We start from the raw sequence: 22,564 nt of genomic DNA, 5'->3' as shown, positions 1-22,564 counted from the left end.
CTATTGGGAGACTTAAATCATATATGAATGGCCTTGTATGCAGGAAAGACTCCACTGGCTTCAGTTTTAATTATTTAGAATCAATAAATATAAAATGTATATATGTAGTAAGTATTATTAGAGTTTAATCTATTCTTATTTATTGTTATTGCTACTATCACTTTTATTGTTTCTAATTTAAGTACCAAATAAGCTTTCTTCAAAGAGGAAAGATGATAGTCCACCTAGCTTGGTTTTTTAAAAATTGATTCAATTATAACTCTTTCTTGTCAACTTGTAACCAAGATTTCCCAGAGATTTCAGGGTGAAGACGTCTATAAACTTCCAACATCTTCACTTTATGGTGTGTTTAACTTTACCACTTATTTTCCCAGGTTGTACCTAGAGCCTCCAAGTCAATAGAATGTGCATCCCAAATGCCCTATAAGAAGCGTTGTTTTAGTAGGCATGCTGATGTTATTTGTACACAGTAAGAGAGTAAAGAGGATCAGGAAGGCTTTGGCATTTTTCTTGTTAAAATTTTATTGCTAAACTCTGGTTCAAGGATGTACTTAAACGACTTAACTGCACGAAGAAAAATAGGAGCACTGAGACCAATGAAATGAGTCCATGCAGTTCTATGAAAATGAACCAGTTCTCACAGAGATCAGCATAGTCAATGATCCAAGATATATAAGCAAACATTAACTACTTTTATTGACCTGAAGGAAATTGACAGTTTTCCCTATAGGGAGAAATTCATGGATAGCACCCTTTATTATATTATCAAACACTGTTTTAATGTAGAATTTAACTAAAAATTATTTGTGTGCTTATCATACACAAGGAGCATTACAATGAGCAATATGAGTACAGATGTTCCCAAGACCCAAATTCTGTTCAAGGTGCCCTCAGTGAGGAATGGTGATGGGACATTGTGCTGGATAGCTTTCGTGTCAACTTGACACACCTGGGTTGAGGGAGCCTCAATCGGGGAATTGCCTCTATTGGACTGGCCTGTGGCCATGTCTGAAGGGCATCTTCTTGATGAGTGATGTGGGAGGGCCCAGCCCACTGTGGGTGGTGCCACCCCTGGGCACGTGGGCCTGTGTTGCATAAGAAAGCAGGCTGAGCAGGGGCCAGGGGAGCAAGCCAGTAAGCAGTGTTCCTCCATGGGCTGTGTTTCATCTCCTGCCTCAAGGTTCCTGCCCTGAGTTCCTACCTTGGGCTCCCTGATGAACTGCAACCTGGGAGACATAAGCTGAATAAACCATTTCCTCCCCAAGTTGGTAGTGGTCAGAGTATTTTGTCACAGCAATGAAGAAACAAACTAAGACAGACATAAAGATCAAGCATTTATGTATAAGATAGTAAATGTTGTGACAATATTGGGCATGGCATATTTTAGTATAGGAAAATGTCCCTCACTCATTGTTGAGGAGATGAGACCTGAAGAATGGATGCATATTAACTAAGATTGTAAAGAGAAGAACAAGAAGGCCAAGGTGCTGATGGAATAAATAACTGATTATGTTTTCTGAGTACTATGTGTGGTTTGGTAGAATTGTGTAGTATGAGATATAACCACAAATGGGAAAATAAGAGAAAAAACAGAATTTTGTTCAAGACAGGTTTCATGTACTAACACCCAAAGAATTTTGTGTTCTAGAAATGAAAGAATTAACAAATACAGGCCAAACTCATCCCATGAATATGTTTTCTTCATTATTTTCATGTTTTTAATGTATGGATGATTCACACAAATGCACATTAGGAATTCTCTCTAGAAAGCTGGATTTCACATTAGATTAGTTGTGTCTTGTACCTGAGGTTTTTGTAGAGGAAATTAAGGTGTTTTTTTATGGGTCACCACAGTCTTTAATTTCCTCATGTGTTTATGTAATCTCAAGCTCCGGAGGCATTTGAGTTTGTGAGTCTCCTGAGGAGGACCTAAAAAATTAAACTTGGTAGAGTACATTAGTCTGACTGCCTACTGAAGAATATGTTGGAGATGTCAGTACTGGAGGAAGAGGCATGGCTCAGGAGATTTTTTCAGTAATGTAGAGAGGTTAAGGAGGGCCCAGCAGATATGATGGTGGGCCATAAAACAAAGGGCTGGGAGGGAGTTGAGGTGATGGACATTGAAGAGGAGGTAGAAGAAGGTGTACTACTGGTTTCTAAGTCAGTCAAAAATGACAGTTGTCTCAGTTTAAGATCTATGAGTGCCAGACACAGAGGCACCAGCCTTGTAAGCACGTTTGTTGGAAATGTCTGTGAATCATTGGGACTTGATTTACATAAATGACAGGAAATTTTCAGATTAAAATATGGATTCTGGGCCCTACATGTATTGTAAGTTAATCCTTATTTTGGTGGTAAGAAGGGAGAACTTTTTGAAAATTATTGTCACAAGGTTTCTGCCTTATCGTGTGGGCGAGGAGAAGTAGCTTAGTCCCCTTTCAATGCCGTTATTCCTTCCTCCAAGAGGACACAGCATTGGCCCATTTGCCTCTTGAAGATGTGAACTGGGCTCCAAATGATGGTGCTTTGACCTTGGACAGTCTCCCAGACTGTGAGAAATGAATGAAATGGTTTATGAATGTCCCAATCTAAGGTATTTTGTAGGAGAACAAGAAAGCTGGTGTAACTATGAAAGAAAAAATTGGAGGAAGGACAATTGGATGGAAGAATCTGAGGCCATCGCCCATGAGTAAGAAATTCTCAACCAAGAATTATAATTATAGCAAGACTGAAGTTTTCTTGTCAACAGCTTACCATACGGAAACAGCTTACCCCAGTCAAGTGCTCCTATTCACTGACTCTTTGTCCTGGGATCAACTGAGATGAGCAAGACCTGGTGCAGACTATGCTTTAGAGTTTGGAAAGTATAGTAGCTCTTGGTTGTCCACTACCTGCATGGTAGGAAGGAAAAGAAATAGTATCAGAAGGTTCTAGTGTGAAAAATCTTTTTTTTTTGAAAAAGTAATCCATCTTCTGCAGTGAAAGTAAATTGGCTATTCTGAGCTTTTATTTCCTCCTATATTCAAAGTGAGTCATGTTAATTCATAAAACTGTTACAAATGGTTTAGTGAATAACTTGTAAGTGGTGAGAGTAAACTAGTGAAATTTTGTGCTACACATCAGTCATCCCTGTACTTGGAAAGCTGAAACAGGAGGATTGCAAGGTTAAGGGCAAGTCAGTCTGTACAGTAAGACTATTTTTAAAAAAGAAAGAAGAACCTAACTACCTGGTTCATATGATGGCCATGTGCTTATAGAATCAATGAACATTGTTTTTCATTGACCACACTATTTAAAATTTGTCCTTTTTTCTTTTATAACTTATTCCTTTTTCTTCTCAACATGATGTGTAAGCTACATTTTCTTAAGGAAAAATCATATCTGATCTGTTTTGTGACCCCTTCTTATTACCTATATTGCTATAGGATTCTTGATAACTTAAATTAATTAAGAATTTTTCATTTTCATGTAAATTGCTTTCTTCAAGTGGTCTACAAATAACAAGGAGGCTATTTCGTCCCAAATGTTAGGTGTGTCTTAGCATGTGGCTTGTAACTGTAGCTATTTGATTTTTATTTTTATTTGGTATATATGTAGTATCTTTACTTCCTTTGTGCTAGAACATATTTTTCCCTTTGGATAGGAACAGCCCTGATACTTGTAACTTCTGTAATGTGCCTGGATTTGGCATAGTCCCATTGCTGTCTCCTGGGACAAACGCAGATTTGAAGTACTTGCTACATGAGTAATATATTCCCCTACCCAAGTTGTTTCTGCTCAGGCGTGCAACCCCAAACAAGATCACAGGATCTCTTTTTAAATAATCAAGGAGCAATGATCATTTCAATGGAGTTATTGACTTCTATTAATAAATTAATGAGAAAAGTATTATCCACTTAAAAAAAAAAACTTAGAGCTTGTAAGTAACCTAACTGGAAGACAAATAGGCTAAAGGAAGGAAGACAGAATGAGAGACTTGAACCTAGTGAAATAACTTGAACTTTAGCTCCATTGGTGCCCAATCTGTCAGCTGAGAAATGGTCTAAAAGTTTTACCTTTCTCCTGAAGCTAATTTGTTTCTGTGTGTGTGACACAGACACCTAATCAAAAGAAGACTAATGCAGCTATATAAAAAATTATGAAGACTATAGCTATTGATGTTTTTCCAATTTATTGATAATAATAGTGGGTTTAAGAAATAGATTATGTTATAATAATGGAGAGAACAGAAGAAAACAGAAGCACATTCTTTGTGGCTTCTTAAAAAGACTTTTAAAAATATACTTTTATTGAATTTTTATGTATTTCATACAAACATCTTAATCATCTTTATACCCCCTCCCCATCCACACACTCTTATTCCCCCCCACACACCAGAATTCATGGGTTCTGTCATTTTTTAAAATATTTGATTTATTTTTTTACTTTATATATATGAGCCTATTGCCTGCATATATGTAAGTGCACCCATGTCAGGCAATGCCTACAGAGGTCAGAAGAGAGTGTTGGATTCCCCTGGAAGTGGAGTTATGCACAGTTGTTAGCTGCCATGAGGATGCTGACAATAAAACCCTTGTCCTCCGCAAGAGCAGTCAGTGCTCTTAATAACTGAGCCACCTCTTCAGTCCACCTTCTGTCATTTTTATTAAGGTCTATCTCATCAAGTTAGTGTACCCAGTCGTCCCTCAGTGCTAGTTCATCTGCTGGTGTCTAGTCAGCCTATCTGGAGTCATTCCCTTAAAGAACATCAGCTCTCCCTCATCCAGCAGTAATCAGCTGCCAGTAGTTCCTTAGTTAACGCTGGAGTTTACTGCACATTTTCTCAGTTCTATGCTGGGTTTTTGTCGGCTTGAGTTTGCATGGCTCTTGTGTATAGTGTCACCATTGCTGTAGGTTCATATTGGCAAGGTTCCAGGAGCCTGTAAGACTCTGTTTCTATATGTTCATGCAGCACCTCCCCTCCTTCTTAAAATTTTCCCACCACTCTTCCTCAATGATCCCTGACCCTTGGGTAAATGGAGTTTAATATAGGAGTCTTGTCCAAGGGCCCACACTCTGAAGACTATTAGTTTCTACACTTTGGCTATATGTGTCCTTTTGTGTTCATTGTCCTCTGTTGCATGAATGAGCTTTATTGATGAGAGTTAAGATATGCATTAATATTCTCTCTGCCTCTTGTTCCACTATGTTCTGTGAGCCTTAGGTATAGAGGTTCCATTATGAATGTGTAGCATAGGGTTGGGCATCTCACAGACACTTAACCTCTGTGTGTGACCAGTTGTGGAACTCTGTAATAACCTCTATCTGTTGCCAAAAAACAAAACAAAACAAAAGCTTCTTTGATGAATGGTTACTGGTATACTTGTCTGTAAATATAAGGATTCATATTTAGCACATAGTAAGAAATTACAATTGTCTAGGAATGTGACAGCATTAGGGTTTTCTCTAAGATCTATGATCTGTCGAGCCATGTGTATTTGGCTATATTTACAGTACCACACATGAGTTACCTCCCATTGAGCAGGATTTAAGTTCATTTAGGTAGCTGTCAATTACCCCCAAAATAAAAGTCTGCTAGTGCTCCAAAGAATGTAGTTTACTGTGCCTGCTGTTGTTGTGGATTTTAGGCTTTAAAGCTGGGGTTGCATCATTGATTAACTGATATTCTCCCTTATCAGCTTGCATAATATCCTCCAAAACTACGAGAGCTAGTCTTCAGGGAAGTGGCTTCGAGGGCATTTCCAGCTGCATTGTCCTGTGTCCAAAGTATGTCCTATCTCCATCAATAGGGTCTTCTTGCCTTCACGTTCTGGGAGGCAATCAAGGACATGGCAATAGCCTGCATAATTTTGGGAGTCTTTGGACTACCCTGGCCAACAACTCAAAAGGAGGTTTCTCCTCTCTGGCACTTTCTTTTGTTATGTATAACTTTCAGCTATATACATGAACACGTAAAGATATTATATGTGTAATTTTCAGTAGGCTTTTGAACTAATACATTTCCCTCTAGTTTTTCACACCAGCTAAACATTATATATCTCTCCTCTCTCTCTGTCTCACCCTCCTTTCTCCCTTCCCACTTTAAGTACCCCCCATTTCCCCATTTCACCCTTGATAATACCTGTCTCCTTTGATCCCCCTATCCTATGCTCCTTCTTTCCCTTTATCCCATGGTTCCTTGTATAACCCTCCTTCTTCCCCTCCCATTTAAATATTCCCATTTTACCCATTTTGCTTTTGTTAACACCTGTCACCTACTGTTCCTACCTCAGGCTCCTTTGTAACATATAATGTTCATTATTTTGCTGTTTAAATAAGCACGTGTTACATATTTAAATAAAACTTCAAGGACCACTTCTGTATTCCAATCTGTAAAAATATTTTCATTATGTTTATTATAAAAATATAAATGTTCCCACTAGAAATCATTTTACATTAGTAAGAGACCATCTACATTGTGCAACATAAACTAAATGAACAATGTTTGGGAAATGGAAGTTTAAAGTAAACACATATTGCCAATTATATCATATTTAAACATGGCTTGATAGATACTTAGTACAGCATAGAATGAATGTGTTACCAGAAATAAATAATATGTATAAATCAATTTTAAGATACAATCAGATAATATGGTACATAACTTTGTGAAGAAGTTGTAGCCTTGCGTTTATGGAAAGACAATGTAGTTCCTGAACAAAGAGATGGCCATAAGCATCTAGTACCTCTACTCCCCAGTCCAGAATCGTACACAGTTATGTTTACATATGTACAGGGTAGGGATTATGTAAAACACATTCATAAGTGATTACAGAGAAAAATACTGACAAATTAAAAGCAATACACTGTGTATACACCTTTACTTTCAAACTTTCAAAAAATTTAAGCCAAAATAAATGCAATTGATGAAGCAATTTCAAACTCTATTCACTTACAAAATTCATGATTGTTAAGCATGCCCAGAATATTGCCTAAGAAAGTGAACACTAGTCTGAGCAAAGTGATATAGAAGCCAGGTACAAATCTTGACTTGACGTTCTAAAACACAAAATATTTCATGTGATTTTTTTCTAGCTGCTTTAAGCAGACTTAAGCAAAATTTATGATCAATTTCATCATCCCATGTGCCTTTTCAAACATTCATGTTCTTATATGTCCAATGAAACATTCTGTAGCACGACTTGATTATAAGGAACACTGGCAATGTTTGGGAAACAATCTCATATCTGAACGAACACAGAAGCCCTAGTATCCTTGGGAGTTTGATTTGTGATGGGTAGCTTTATCTCTTTAGTGTCCCATTTTGCATATAAACATAAAAGTTGCAGCATCGTTTCAATCATCCTACTCTTGTGAGATGTACATTTCTTGCACCTATGACATGGTGACATCAACAAGAAAACTAGTATCTAAAATCGTGCTTCACTCTATATATTAGCTAGATCTCCACCAGGAACATCCTTTCTAATATTAATGAACATGCTCACAGGTGGCTCTTATGGAAGAACAAGGCTAAATCCACGCAATGAAACATTTTCCCATTGTCTGCAGAGGTTGATGCATTTGCTAGATGACTATTTCAAAAGTAATATGTCTAATAAATGCAAAGAAGTTTAAGACTTATACACCAAAGTCACAATAGGTGCATTGAAGTGGAAGACTCTTCAAGAGGTATTCCTGATCTTGATGATCACAACATGTAATTAATGGACCTACACCATGGCAATACATATGAGTAGCTTAGTTATCATCTTTCTCTAGAAAAAGTTCTGCAGGTTTAAGCAATTAGACTAAGTGACTTCAAAGTCAGAGATTTTTTTTTTTTGACTCATGCATTGGCCTATAGACTATTGTCAGTTAATGTAACGACTGAAACAGCGTATCCATTCTTTCCAGTATTGCTGTTCTCAGGAGCTCTAACAAGCCTCCTTCATAAATAGTGGGAGTTGATGTCTTCAAGTACCAGAGTACGAATGATATGGCACCTGGTTAGAAATCTACATCATACAAGCCAGTATATTACACTAAATTAAGAGCATACGGTTTCTGATAAATGGAGAGACAAATGAATGGGCTAATTCAGACTGTGAGAGATTTGGTTACTGTATAAACATGGAACTTGTTTTACTTTGTTGATACATGTAAGTGGGTTGTTGTAAAGTTCTAGAAAGGAACCCATCATTCTCTGTGTCTACTTAAACATGTTTCCTGTTGCTGACAATTTGAGAGAGCATTTGGCACTTGGCTGTAACAAAAATCCAAATTAAATCATCAAGGCATAAATATAAAACAATAAAAACCATTCAAAGGAAAATAAATATGTACTTTTTTCCAAAAATTAAGACATGTTTTTACATGGTATTCTTAAGGAAGCTAACAATTAAATGTGTGATACTTAAAACAACTACAAACTTCACCTCTATATGCTTTAGACAGATAAATGAGAATACTAAAATGATAAGGTAGTAAATATGGCCAGATAGTTTGAGGTTTAAATTCCTCTATTTTGCTTGCTTTTAAAGAAACAAAATACCTGTTACAGATTTCTTCTGTGTATAAAAATATCACATCTTTTCTTCTGTGGTTGTTCCTAACAAAGCCATCAGATCCGTTTTGCTATTTCACTTGGTTTGCTTCTATGAATGTCTATGATCAATGGCTCTATGCTAGTTCTTCCATTTCGAGATGAAGAATTTTAATAGAATCCAATAACTAACATTTAGAAAAGCAATTACAAAACAAAATACACCCACCCACCCATCCATGAAATGATAGAGGAAAATAAAGAGATTTTCTTAATTCCCTTTTAAGGCATTTGAACTCATAGCTGAGTGTCTTATTGGACTTGGAACTTGTGTCAGTGTCTCCATCATTTCCATCTGTCTGCAGGGTGAGGCTACTTCTCCCCAGCCCTCACTTCCATCCAGTACTTTACACTGGAACTGGGCCATTCTTGGATTGTGTTTCTAGAGCTTTAATGCTGCTGATGATCTTCTTCTGTGGCCCAACCACAGTAACACCGACCTTTTTCATGTCACTGTAATAAATCAGAGAAAATAACTGATGAGAATCTTGGTTTTCTGAATAGAGTAGACACAGGAGACTTTTGTTTTTCAAAACTCATATAATTGTATATAACAGTATGGTATTTTTCACCTAATTTTCTGAGTTTCTAACATTAATATGTTGTTCATGGACTAGAATCTCTCCATATCTTATGTAAGAATACAGAAGGTATAATGAGTTAAATGTATCTGCTCAAAACTTTTGTCCATCTATAACCTCACAGTAAGAACCTATTTATAAATAGTCTCTTTGCAGATGTAATTGAAGCAAGGCTTAAAAATACTGTGCTGGATTATGGTGGTTGCTAAATCCAGAGCTTTTCCTTTTTTGGTATATCTTTTTTTTTTTTTTTTTTTTTAATTTTCATTCCTTGCTTCCTTCTTCTTCTTCTTTATTTTTTTTTTATTTTTTATTTTTTTTGTCTTTTTGAGACAGGGTCTCCTTGTAGCCCCAGCTGTCCTGGAACTCACTATGTGGACCAGACTGGCCTAGAACTCACAGAGATCCACCTGTCTCTGCCTCCTGAGTGCTGTGATTAAAGGCATGCAACACCACACTTGGCCAATTCAGCATCTTACCATATAGCCCTGACTGGCCTAGAACCTGTTGTGTAGTCCAGGCTGGTCTCAAACTCACAGAACTTTGCCCTTGCCTCCCCAGTGCCAGGATTATGGACATGCACCACAGGGGTCCAACAGTGTGAGGTTTTTGTTTGTTTTTTTTTTTTGTTGTTGTTGTTGTTCATCTTTTACATGATTCAGGATGCATACACAATGACACAGAAGGTGTGTGAAAATGAAGGTGCAGATGGAATTATTCCACAAGAACAAAACCTTGGGATTCACCAAAGGCTGAAAGGAAGCAAGTGTATTCTCTAGTAGAGACCCTAGAGCAAATATGATAGTGTCTTGATTTCAGACCACTGACACTAGAATAAGAGAGCATAGACTTTTATTGTTGAAGACTATAAATTTGTGGACAGTTATAATGACAGAGTAACCAAATTTTTTATTTATTAGTCCAACTAATGTAGATGTTCATGTATTTCTTTGTGAGATTTTTGCCCTTCCCTTGAATCAGGATCACCTCGGGGTCTACTTTGACGACCAGAAGTTAAAAGTCCAAAGTGATATTGTATGGTTTCTTCCTCTCTGGGACCACAGAGCTACCATATAAGACTATTATTACGTGACCATGACACTGGAGGGCCTGTGTGTGTATGTTGGTCTACTTCATACATGTAGCTGTGCTAAGCAAGCATCCAAGTGAAGGCACTGCCATCCCTCCAGACCAGAGTTGGTAATTAGTGTTTCAGTCAATAGCAGCTCTGGGAAACTAAGACCCTCCTTAGTTCTACTCACATTCATGATACACAGCATGCAGATGTAAATGAAATGGCCCTTGTTTTAGTCTTCACATTTTTGCATCCATAGATAAATGGACAAAGGCATATCTCTATTAAATTTAAACTCAGAAATTAGGCATTAAAATAAATACTGTAAAAACATAACTACTTTCATTTAAATGAAAAACAGACTTAGATAAATATGTGAACATTGTGAATTGTTTACTTCTGTTTTAATAATTCATCAATATGATCACCTTTTGGGGGTTTTTACTCAAATATTTCCTTCTACTGAGAGTTTCCTAAACTTCCCAAGGAATATTCTACATCCTCCCTGGACTTCCCATTTCCCTTTCTTGTTTCATGCCATCACTCTTTATTTAATTAGCAAGTAGAACGTCACTTTCCTTTCTGATTTATTTTCTTTGTTCTCTGTCTCTCAAGAAGGTAGACTCCATGTGAATACAAATCCCTAATTTTTTAAACACTGTAATGGACATCAATGCTCAATAATGGCTGTCATATACTAGAAGCTTTATATTTACTGAAAATGAAATACACAAAGCATGTTTTCCTGTTAGATTGACTGAAGAGTGAAGCACCTTTTGGCAAGGAGTGCCAAGCAGTTGAGACTGGTAACAAGGAAAATGCGCCCATGTGTGAACCACTCACAGACCACACATCTACAGAAAGAATTCCTTTCTGTAGGAAGAAAAACTGCAAGTTCAACTACACAGAACTGGACAAACAGACCTCTTTAAAAAGTAAGGTTCCAAAGCAAAAAAAAAAAAAATCTATAAGCAGCTAGTAGGAAATCATTTGAGAAATCATGCACGTGTTATTTTTGTATCGGCTGCATGAAATATTACAAGATTGTAACGCATTCCTGTTCTGGGCTGGGAATGAAGTTGTGGATGCCCTACAGACATTCTCCTGTTACCATTCAAACGTCAGTAACTAAGTTCAGCTAGCATCTTGCTTGAGTTCTTTCTGACCACATCTATCAGCTACTTCTTCTAAAGAAGGACTGATGGAAAGGAAGGTTAACTCTAGGCGTGGCACTTTTACAGTTATGTGGCCAATGAAAGTCACCACTCAGAGTAACATAGGCCTTCCACTGACCTTTGAATTTGAAACTGTGCTACTAGATCTTAATAATTTAGGTGTTGTGAATCTATCTTTAAATTGTAAGGCAAATATTTCCACGTTTATTCCCAAGCTATAGAAAAATCAAGTAATAAAAACAGAATCAGAAAGTGGTTGCAAATATAGAGATATGAATCACTCTGTATTTCTTCTAATGCTCTAACATGCTTTCTGTGACATAGTTATTTTTTTTTCTTTTCTGTCTCTTCATTTTCTCCTTTCTTACAAACTTAAGGAATAAAAGGATAAATATAGAGATCAGAAAATATTCCAACATCGTTAGACAATTTCCTGAGCTCTTTTAAGAAATTTAAGCACACAGAGCGTGGTTACTAGAGGGTATGATACTTGGACCTGATCTCCCTCTTCTAAACCAAACCTTTGTCCTGCAGTGGCTGGGAAAAATATGCTTCTGAGAGTTCACAGACCAACCGGGACATGCCTGATACTGTTTTACAGATGTATCTCTTAAATCTATTCCTAAAGATTTCTATTATCAAAGTGTTTCCTTTTCTATGCCAGGGAAGCAATATAAGTCAACAGAACTGTAATTGGGTTTAAGTTTAATATAAAGGATTGCAATTGATTCTGGAGAAGATAAAAAAATAATTCCTTTCAATTCTTCCTTAGCTAGGTGCTATGAATGCTCTACTTTGTTTAATTCTTTGTACTCTATAACTACTTTTCCATGTCCATGATCATTTGACCACCAGCTGCTGCCATCTCAGTAGAATGTCCTGTGTGCCAATGTCATTTTGATTATCCTGTTCAAAAGAGAAATGGTGAAAGTTCGAGGCTAGAAGCTAAACGCAGACTAGGACCAGAGGCCAATTTGTTATCTTGAATTTCATAGACAAAGGCATGAGCGACAGCACTTTGAAAATGGCATCCAAAATACCAGAAAACACCGCACAACAATTAATCTACCTGGTGTCACTACAAGCATTTAATTCCCTTCCTGTTTTCCCAGTCATGCCACCCTTCCCTTTCTATTCTCACTTTAACCTCTCCAAATATATCTTTGGTTAGGAAATCATATTTTTTTGGCTTCATGTAAAAAATTGGTGACTTGAGTAACTTTCATTTTAATGAAACCTCAAATTAACTGAAATAAATTAAAAATTATTTGAGAAGGAGACTCTCCTGACCTTTTCATGGGACTCTATTGACTGAACAGGAAAAAGGAAAAAGAAATTCAATATCCTACCCAGGTGTGTTTCCATTTTAGGAGAATTTCTAGGGTTATTTGGTCAAGTGGATCATTTCTGAATTGAGTCTGATGGCACAAAGAAAATAGAGATGGAAGCAATCAAGTTCAGACAATAAGATAGCAAAAGGCAAGATAAAATACATAAAGATCTTACAGCATTTGAGGAGAAAATGTGACTGATTAGGTTTATGTAAATCAGAAGTGAATTAAGCTTGTTTTGTGGTGTGTATGTGTGTGTGTGTGTGCACATATTTATTTGTGTGTGTTGTATACGTGCATATGGGGGAAATTCATGTATGAGTGTGCATGTGGCAGCCATAGGTTGACATTATCTTTATTAATCACTCCCTGTCTTGTTTGTTTTCTTTTCCCCAAAACCATGTCTCTCAGTAATTCCTTCAGCTGATCTGACTGGCCAACAACCCCAAGGATTGGCCAATCCCTCCCCAGCACCAGAGTTACACATACACCTTACTGGACCTGGCTGGGGATTGGATCTCAGGCCTGCACACTTGTGTACCATCTCTCTAGCCCAATATAGAGTTTATAAAAGCTCATTTCTATAATATAAATTACTGAGGCACCCAATAGAGTGTCTCAAGGCAAAAACACTAAGGCAATAGATACTGAATCTGCATCGCTCCTGAACTAGGAGAAAAGACAGTAAAAAGACATTGTGGGAAGAATAACATAAAGACATGTATAACTGTCTAAGTATGAAGAAAAAGCCTGAAGGAACAGAGCCAGTTAGGAATGTAAGCTTGTGTCCTGAATATATAGCATAGGTTGTTCAAGTGTAAGACTAGTAAAATACCCTACCAGCCAAAGAGATTATTTTACACCATTAACTTTGCATTGACAGATGCTTTCCACTCACTTGATTTGAACAAATCACTTTCTTAGCACATTCACAGCTTAAAATGATTGATTGTATTTAAATCATGAGCCAACAATTGATCTTATTAATAGTGTTCTGTTTCATGAACTTTATTATAGTGCTTCATTATCCCAAAGCACCCAGTGTTGATATTTTATTGAGAATAAACATTTGTAAAATTTTGGTTTTGAAAATCTGGCAATTGGGTGGAAATATCCAGGTTTGTGCTTATTCTTTGTCAGGCTTCTGAGCTCTGAAGCAAGTGTCTTGTATATAACAACCTTAACTATTTATAGTACTAAAATAAGAGTGTATAAAAATTTTGAATAAAATATGAATTTATCCTGTGACTGTGTCTGATCAAAATAAGCACCATAGAAACTCCATGTACTCTTTATTAGATAAGAAATACACTCAATAAACATCACCTTCCACTTTAAACAGTGATATCGGGGCATTCTAAACAGACTTGAGTGCGTTTACTTTCTGAGAACATGTTCTTCTCCTCAATAGCAATAACCCTTCCTGCAGGTCCTTTTGTGGTTTAAGATTTCTCTGATTAGAATGGAACCACACAACTTATTTGTGTATGTGTTAGTGTATTAGTTATGATATACATTCTGTTTTTTTTTGAGATCTATCTCCATAATCCATTTACAAATTTGTTGAAATGACTGACAGGATTATAATGAAAGTCTTTGTATGTCTCATTACATTTAAATATCCTATTAATAGTTGGAGACCATGGAACTTAAAGGGACTTGAAATCATTAGCAGTTGTATTCAACAGAACAAAGATCAGAGAAAGACTCTGACACAATACCCAAGCTATTTTTTCAAGACAGTCTCACTTCTTACGTTTGGAAAAAGTTCTCTATATCAAATGAATGCCCTCTCCTCTCACTTATTCTAACAGAAATGATAAGTAATGGCAAATATATTTCTTTGGAGATGCTGTTCTACAAGTGGAAGTGAGCTGTCTCTTGTTTCTCTACTAGGGACTTAGACTTATTCAGGCATGTGAAATCCAGGGTTGAAATCCAGTTTTTACTGTGTGAGTAGGAATACAGAAGTAGACACTGCAGAAAAAGAAAATAGGATGCTGTTACAGCTGCAAGTAAGGTACCCTGGACCTCATTCACAGGGAGACCAAGAAGATGAATGCCTGTTTAGTGCTTTCCAGTTTCCAATCACCATACCTTGGGGATAAGAAAAATAGTATGATTAGTCATTGAGATTACTCGATTTTTTTGTTTATTATTATTATTATTATTATTATTATTATTATTATTATTATTTTTAGCTTTTGGAGATGGGTTTCATGTAGTTCAGCTTCAAATCTCTACGTAACTGAAGGTGACCTTGACTTTCTGATCCTTCTGTCTCTACTTTTGAAGTACAGATATGCATCACCACACCCAATATATGTAGTGCTGGGGATCAAACCCAAGGTCACAAACATGCTAAGTAAGCACTCTACCAACCTAGCTAATAGCCAGCCCTCATTTGATTATCTCTAAAACCCTTTCCTTAAATATAAGCATCTCAAGTCATAAGACTCTTATCCATATGATCCCTAAAACCCATAGCAGAGTATCTTTGGTCATTATTGGCCTTTAATATATGAAACTAATATTCCAATTCATCTTATGTCATTTCCAAATAATGGTATGTTAAAGAAAACAAAAATGCTTCTTTCAAACTTGCTTATAACTTCATTATTCAGCATGTTCTTCACAGAATAAACACTTGATCATACAACATGATAGAAGATATTTAGTAGTTGTGAAAACTTTTGGATTTTGACACATTTTTCTCTCTAGAAGATCATCCACTTGGTGCTCAATTTCCACAAATGTGAAGCTTTTGTAACAATGACAGGAAGTCACATACACAGGAATATATGCTATGCCCACTTGTGTTTTCTATCAGGGACTTGGATTTGTAGACATGAGTACTGGAGTACTGATTTGCTTGAACCTCCTGTCATCTAGAAAGACACCTATCCTATAGACCTTTCATCAGGAAGGAAAACATCCCAACACACATCAATGTAGGTGTGATCCAAAACCATCTGGAGCCCTTCTCACCAGTTACTGTGGACACCATGTACTTCAGGAATGAAATACATTCATAATCCATCAATGCAAAATTGATATTATAAAAATTAACAATAATTAATTCTTTTCTACAGTGATTTCTTACTCTGTGGAGATCTTGGCGATGGTGTCACAGGAGCTGTATTCCACGCCCGTGAAGATTTCCTTGCAGTGTGCTGTCCGGACACCATTGAGCCAGTCGCCTGTCGTATGGAAGCTAGTGATGTCGACATTGCTTTGGTCCAGAAGAAGGTTTGATGGCCTATAAGAAAAGAAAGCATCCAAAGCAAGCCATCAGGAGTGAAGAGAATGGCCAAGTGTCAAAAATTGACACCAACACCAGCAAGGAGGTCTAGACTCCAATTAGTGTTTATGTGCAGACTTGATTTGCCATGGAGTTTCATCTGTTCAAGCTGGCAGTTTGGAAAGAGGCAGCAATCATCCTGCCTAAATGCTCCCTTCCCTGCTTTATAAAGCACTGAAACTTTACCAGTGAGAGACATAAATATAACCATAGATATCTTTTTATAGTTGAACTTGTTTAATCATTAGCAAAGTGGTGATAACTTGGGTACAGTCATAGCAGACATGATACATTAAATGCTCAGTTATCTGCCTTTGGAAGAGAATCAGGCTCAATATTAAATCTTTCCTATTGAATTTTTGTTTGTAGAGACTATCTAGTTTTTTTCTGGGTAAAGATCAGTTTGAACAATTTAAGCTCACTTACACCAGGACTTACACCAGCACAGATTTTGATAATACTATCAATGCCATTAATGTCATTAAAAGTAAAAAAATTAGTCAGGCATAGTGGCTCAGGCCTTTAATTCCAGACAACAGGCAAATTTCTGTGAGATCAAGGTCAGCCTGGTTTATTAGAGATTTACAGGACAACTGGTATGACAGGGAAACCCTCCCTCAAAAATCAAAACAAACAAACAAAAGATAAAATTACAGAAGCAATGGGAAAAAAATGACAGGTGAACAGTAATATAAGAAATTCTTCCTAACTGGGCAATGCCAAATGAATATCACACACACACACACACACACACACACACACACACACACACACTCACACTCACACCAGAGACTTGGATTTGTAGATGTCAGTACTGATCTACTTGAACATCCTGTCCCGTAGAAAGATACCTATTCTATAGGCCTTTAGTTAGAAAGGAAAACATCCCAACATACATCATTGTAGGTGTGATCCAAAAAGATCCAGAGACATCTCACAAGTTCCACTTATTGTGTACTTCATATGTGAAACAGGTATTCGTAATTCATCAATGCAAAACCAATATTATGAAAATTAACAATCATTCATATAACACAATATATAACAATATATGTGTGTATGTATGCATGTGTATCAAATTGAAATAAATATGAATAGATTTAATTGAGATTGTTACTTATATTGACAATGAAGTCAACGTCAAGTAGAGAACCTTTGATTGTTACAGTCTTGTGTGCATATCTAAGAAGATGTGCAAGATCTGTGGAATCAAAAGTACAGAAATGAAATGAAGGAAATAAAGGACATTGTTTGTATCCCCAAAGATTCCAAAGACGCATCCTATGGGAAAACTGCTTTTGGGGTAAGTGTTTTGATGTCTTTTGTTTTTCAGCTCTCATGAACCTCTTTCTTTTTAAAAATATTTTATTTATTATTTATATTTAATGTGTATGAGTGTATTGCCTGCATGTATGTGAGTGCATCAGTGTCGTGCAAAGCCGTGGAGGTCAGAAAAGGGCTTCGGATTCCCCTGGAACTGGAGTTAAGGATGGTTCGTGACCACCATGTAGGTGCTGGGAATCGAACCTGGGTTCTCTGCAAGAGCAGTCAGTACTCTTAACTGCTGAGCCATCTCTCCAGCCCCAGTGACCTCTTTCTTTAACTGTCCTTTGACTCCTAAGCTGTGACAACTCACTAGATAGATAATTTATTGACATCTCTTTTTTCTTTTCTCATAAGGAAGCTTAAGCACTAAGTGGTTATGAAGGCCCTTGTTTATGGATTATATTGAAAAAATTATGAGCACTTATAATGTGCCAGGCCCTATGCTAGAAACATTAGATAAACATTTAGAGCCTTATCCTTTGTAACATCAGTTAGGCATATCTGATATGCTTTATATAATAGATACTGAATTCAAAACTAAAAGAAATTTAGTTATAGTCTGGATACCCTCGGGCAAAAGAAGCAGAGAAGTTACTTGGAAACACCTATAGCAGAGCTGACTGCACTCTCCCATTTGGGTGAAAAGTTGCTTAAATAGCACTTTCTTTGCTTTCTCACAATCTGTTTGTGATCTTAGGATGTGACCTCTGAGTTGTACATGCTGTATAGTGGGTCAGGGGAGGGTCACTGGAACCATGAAGCAGGGTCTAAACTTGAATATAACACATGCTATCCACATGTCCTGGGGGGCTTTCTTGTTTGTTTTTATCTTCTGTAAAATGGGACTGAAGGAAGTGATTGGTCTCATGGAGTTGGAGGTTGAATTGTGAGTTATACCATAACCTCACAATAGGAACTGTTAGCTGTTCATTCTTATGACATAGGTGCATGCTTGATGAAGACCATTTACATTTTTAAAATTTCAAAAAAATAACAGCATAATACATGTGAAGATTTACAGAATGCTTGGGCCACAATGATCTTGTTAATTACCATGTTGAGAAGCTCAAGTTTAGTCATGTGTTATATCGTGTACACAATTGTGCAACAACCCTGTAAGTGGGCAACCCTCATTAGAATAGTCAACAACTTTTACAAGCTCATAATGAATCCACAGGCAAAGCTTGTAAATGGATATGCTAGTTTGCCTTCTGTCATTTCTGTTTTCATTATTGTAACAGCATATTTTTTTTACATTAAACCTTTAATCCCAGCACTCGGGAGGTAGAGGCAGGAAGATCTCTATGAGTTCAAGGCCAGCCTGGTCTACATAGTGAGTTCTAGGCCAGATGAGGCCATAGGGAGACCCTGTCTCAAAAAGAAAAAAAAAAACTGTATCACAATCTAATTTTTAGATTATAATTGTGAATGTGCATTCTGAGTTTTTTAACCTCATCACAATTATTATTCAGAATCTTCTATATTTTCCGATGTGGCCATCACATCCAATCTTTATTTATCTCAAGACAATTTAGAATCATTATTTTAAATGTCTCCAAAGAACAGAGGCATATCTCAGCAGAAGAGCATCTGCTTAGCTATCAATGTTTAATGTCTAGCATGAAATATGTCATTATTTTCGGTCTTAAATTTATAATTTTATATTATTTATTTTTTTTGGTATTTTTGACACAAGGTTTCCCTGTAGCCCCAGAATTCACTCACTATGCAGATCAGGCTTGTCTTGATCTCTCAGAGATCTGTCTTGATCGCTCAGAGATCTGCCTGCCTCTGCTTTCCAAGTGCTGGCATTAAAGGCATGTGCTATACACCTAGCTCTAATTTTATATTCTTTAAAATATTTGTCTAAATTAAATGCATCATTTAAAGGGCTTAAAATCAACATTTAGAAATATCAAAATTCTACATTTTGAGATCAGACCAAAAAATGAAGAATTAGCACATTTTTATCCTTTTAAAAAATGGATTTAGTTATTTTTAATTATGATAATCTTATTAAATTATTGCAAGTGGAACAATCTGGATGCAAAGAAAATGTACACTGTGTCCTCTATGAAAGCAATTACTAATACCACATAGAATACATGGTGAAAAACTCCTTTGTCAATTAGAAAATCTCTCTGGGAAGCAAATTCATAAATGTGTCAACTCTGTGTACATCTCAAAGTGATTTTAATTGAGAAGTTTCTGTTACTACTGTTGGTATTTCCCTCAACACATTTCCTAATATACAAAAGCTGCTAAGTGTGAAGTTAAGAGTCTTTGTGACTATTTTATTATTTATTATTTATGTATTTATGTATTTATTGCGTGTGTGTGTATGTGCGTATGTGTGATGTGTGTATGACTTGCCAAGGTGCACTTGTGGAACTCAGAAGACAACTTTGTGGAATAGGTTCTCTCTGTTCACCCTTTGTGTGGGTTCAGGAATCAAATCCAGTCAGCAGGTTTGGCATCAGGTGCTTTTACCCACTAAGCCATCACAGTGGTCCAGCGTTAAGATTCTTAAGCCAGGAGAATTTTAGATTCCTCCCTAGACTTATGTGTTATTGTTCAGAGTACCTGAGAAGACTCTAAATTGGCATACAATTTTCTATATATTTATAGGGATGCATTTAAAATCATTTGATTAAGACTATTAACTTTAATATTAAGTTTATGAATAAGATGGCAGAAATACACTTCTACTCCATGCTTATTACTATCACTCATGAAAAGCATAGTTTAGTAACTAGTTCTCTCCCCATCATAATCATTTGTAAAGTAGAGGATAGGATGGCTGACAGTTAAAGGGTTTTCCAACCTTCTTTCTTTTGTTTTAACAATATTTTATTTGTTATTATTATATGTGTGTGTGCATGTATGAAGTGTATCTCTAGACACATGCCACAGCACAAATACGGAGGTTAGAGGACAACTTCTATGGAGTTGATTCTCTGCTTTCACTTTTGTGTGGATTCCACGAATAGACCACTAGTTGCTGGGTTTTCCCACAAGTGCCTTTACCCCTAAAGCATCTGACCTGCCCCAGCCTTCTTTCTTTTAAATAATTATGATTACTTCAATCTTTCTACATTGTGTTCAACTTAAGGTAAAATTTTAGTTATAATGTATTATTGTAGTATGGTTCCATAATTACAGTCAATAATTTGTATTTATGTGATATGCTAATTTTTAAATAACTCCGAGGTTACCTAAAATAAAAGAACACAACTGAAATTTTAGCTTTATTTTATAAGATATGCATTTTCTTTCCTTTTGTGAAATTTAGAAAATAAAATATAAGATTTTGTAAAATATTCTCTCCTGAAATATTTATACACTTTTATAATTCTTTAAATTATGTTCCTATAAAAATGAAGTTCATTTTTATAAATGAATTTTCTATTGTCATTTTTTAAAAAATAAACACATAAGGAATTACAAATATAGTTGTCCAGTCCATGTTTGAAATTTTACACAATATTCTTGAGTTGTTAAAGTGTGGCCCTTGTTGCTAGCCACCATTAGCTACAAGTCATCTTATCAGTAAATAAAATGGATAAATATAGCATTGAATCAAGTGTGAGAAAGTTGTATATGAAAAATGAAGACAGGCCTAGATATAAGACAATAAGATATAAAACCATCTATAAATGTGAGCATGCCTCACAGCTTCCAGGTCTACAGTAGCAGTCGTCCAGAACTCAGTGTCGACTCTTAGTCCATGAATAGTAATACTTTTTTATTTATGGGTTTGTGGGTACGAAGAATCAAACCCCAGGCCGTTTATTCAGAATATTTATGAAGTGTGCTTAATAGCGAAACTGGGAATGTTTTCTTCTCAATTTAGGACAATTTGTATTTTTAAACTCAACACTTTAGCCAGACTCAACAAGAATTTGGAGAAAATTAGTATAAACAAGTTGAAATAGAACAGGACGTGTGGATTAGGGATTAGAGTGACCCCAGCTGAGTTTTTCTGTTTATGACTTGGATCAAAGTGCAACCAAGAGAAAAAAAAAAATGACCTAATTTTAATGCCAGTGACCTCGGAATAACCAGCTCTGCAAAGTATCATTTTTCCACTTCCAGGATTTCTCTGGGGATTTCAAATAAAAATTGGTTCCTTTCCTCCTCAGAGAGGACATCTGGAGAGTTTATCAATGGATAGGAATTTGTCTCTCACTGTGAAGAGCCTGTGATGTCTCCTCATGCGCACCAAGGGAATCTAGCTTTCTGAGCAGCTGCAGGCATAGGCTTTTTTTTTTTTTTTTTTTTTTAAACTCTAGCCACAGACATTGGGTCTGAAGGGGAAATTTATAGGCCGGGTGATGTGCACCGTGAGCTCACACTTTTACTAGACAAATTAGATAGGTTTCAATCCGTGCAGCTGTAAACGATGTCCTACAGAGTTCCACCTGATCTTTTACAGCTTTTCATAAATCAGTGCCTACTGGCCACAGACCACAGTCATTAAAAAGAAATCATGGAAATTACATGTTTGCTCAGGGGAAGCAAAAAATAACTTTCCTCCCCTACTTGCTCCCTCCTTGCATTTGGGTTTGTGAATTATTCCGTTATGGGCTTCCGTACTCTTGCATTATGGAGGTAGGCATATTTTTCTTCCCATCAACTCCTACTGTAGCTGCAAATGCTTGTTTACCAATTAGCACCAGGTACTGGGGAACAAATATCAGCTAACAACTGCCAAGCCCAAGAATTTCTTCTGGTAATGAGCTTATTTCAGTGTGTTGGTTCCAAAGCATTAGGATTGAGTAGTAGGGTGGCCTTCTGGCCTTCTAACTTTTGGTTAGATTTTATTTTCCTGCCTCAAAATTATGAATGATACATATTTCTTGAATCAATAATAAGTAGATGCCTATGACATCTAGAAGAGATCTATAGTATTGGAAATGCATGACTTAAAATATTGCATTTTCAGGGAATATGTTAAGGCTGAAGAGTCATTTCTTGAAGTCAAAATACTAATGACATCTTTGTTAATTATTTTCTGTGAATGAAATTTCCAGTTTCCTGTATTTCAACTGATTTTTTTTATTGTATTTTAAGAAAAAACCTTATATTTGTCAATTTATTTCAATATGGATCAAGGCTGACCTTGATCTTTTTATCTTTATCATTAAAAAAGCCAGATAAGATTATATGCATTTAATTTTCCATTATTAAG

The 22,564-nt window shown here is 36.3% G+C and overlaps 1 protein-coding gene across 2 annotated transcripts in view; it reads right to left on the bottom strand.

Moving 5' to 3' along the window:
* Positions 1-7,078: 7,078 nt before the first annotated feature.
* Epha3 (EPH receptor A3) overlaps positions 7,079-22,564 on the bottom strand; it is a 362,443-nt gene continuing 346,957 nt past the window's right edge. For both annotated transcript variants that reach the window (XM_008832240.3, XM_008832239.3), the window contains exons 16-17: positions 15,850-16,005; positions 7,079-9,037 (exon numbers count right to left, since the gene is read on the bottom strand). In XM_008832240.3, coding sequence (XP_008830462.1) covers positions 8,932-9,037; positions 15,850-16,005 — 262 coding nt within the window. In that variant the 3' untranslated portion in view covers positions 7,079-8,931. The remainder of the gene's footprint in view (positions 9,038-15,849; positions 16,006-22,564) is intronic.

This window comes from Nannospalax galili, unplaced genomic scaffold (genome assembly GCF_000622305.1).
Source record: "Nannospalax galili isolate Female #2095 unplaced genomic scaffold, S.galili_v1.0 scaffold293, whole genome shotgun sequence".
Lineage (NCBI taxonomy): Eukaryota > Metazoa > Chordata > Mammalia > Rodentia > Spalacidae > Nannospalax > Nannospalax galili.
The sequence above is the reverse complement of the archived record's forward strand: the minus strand, read 5'-3'. Positions and strand labels throughout refer to the sequence as shown.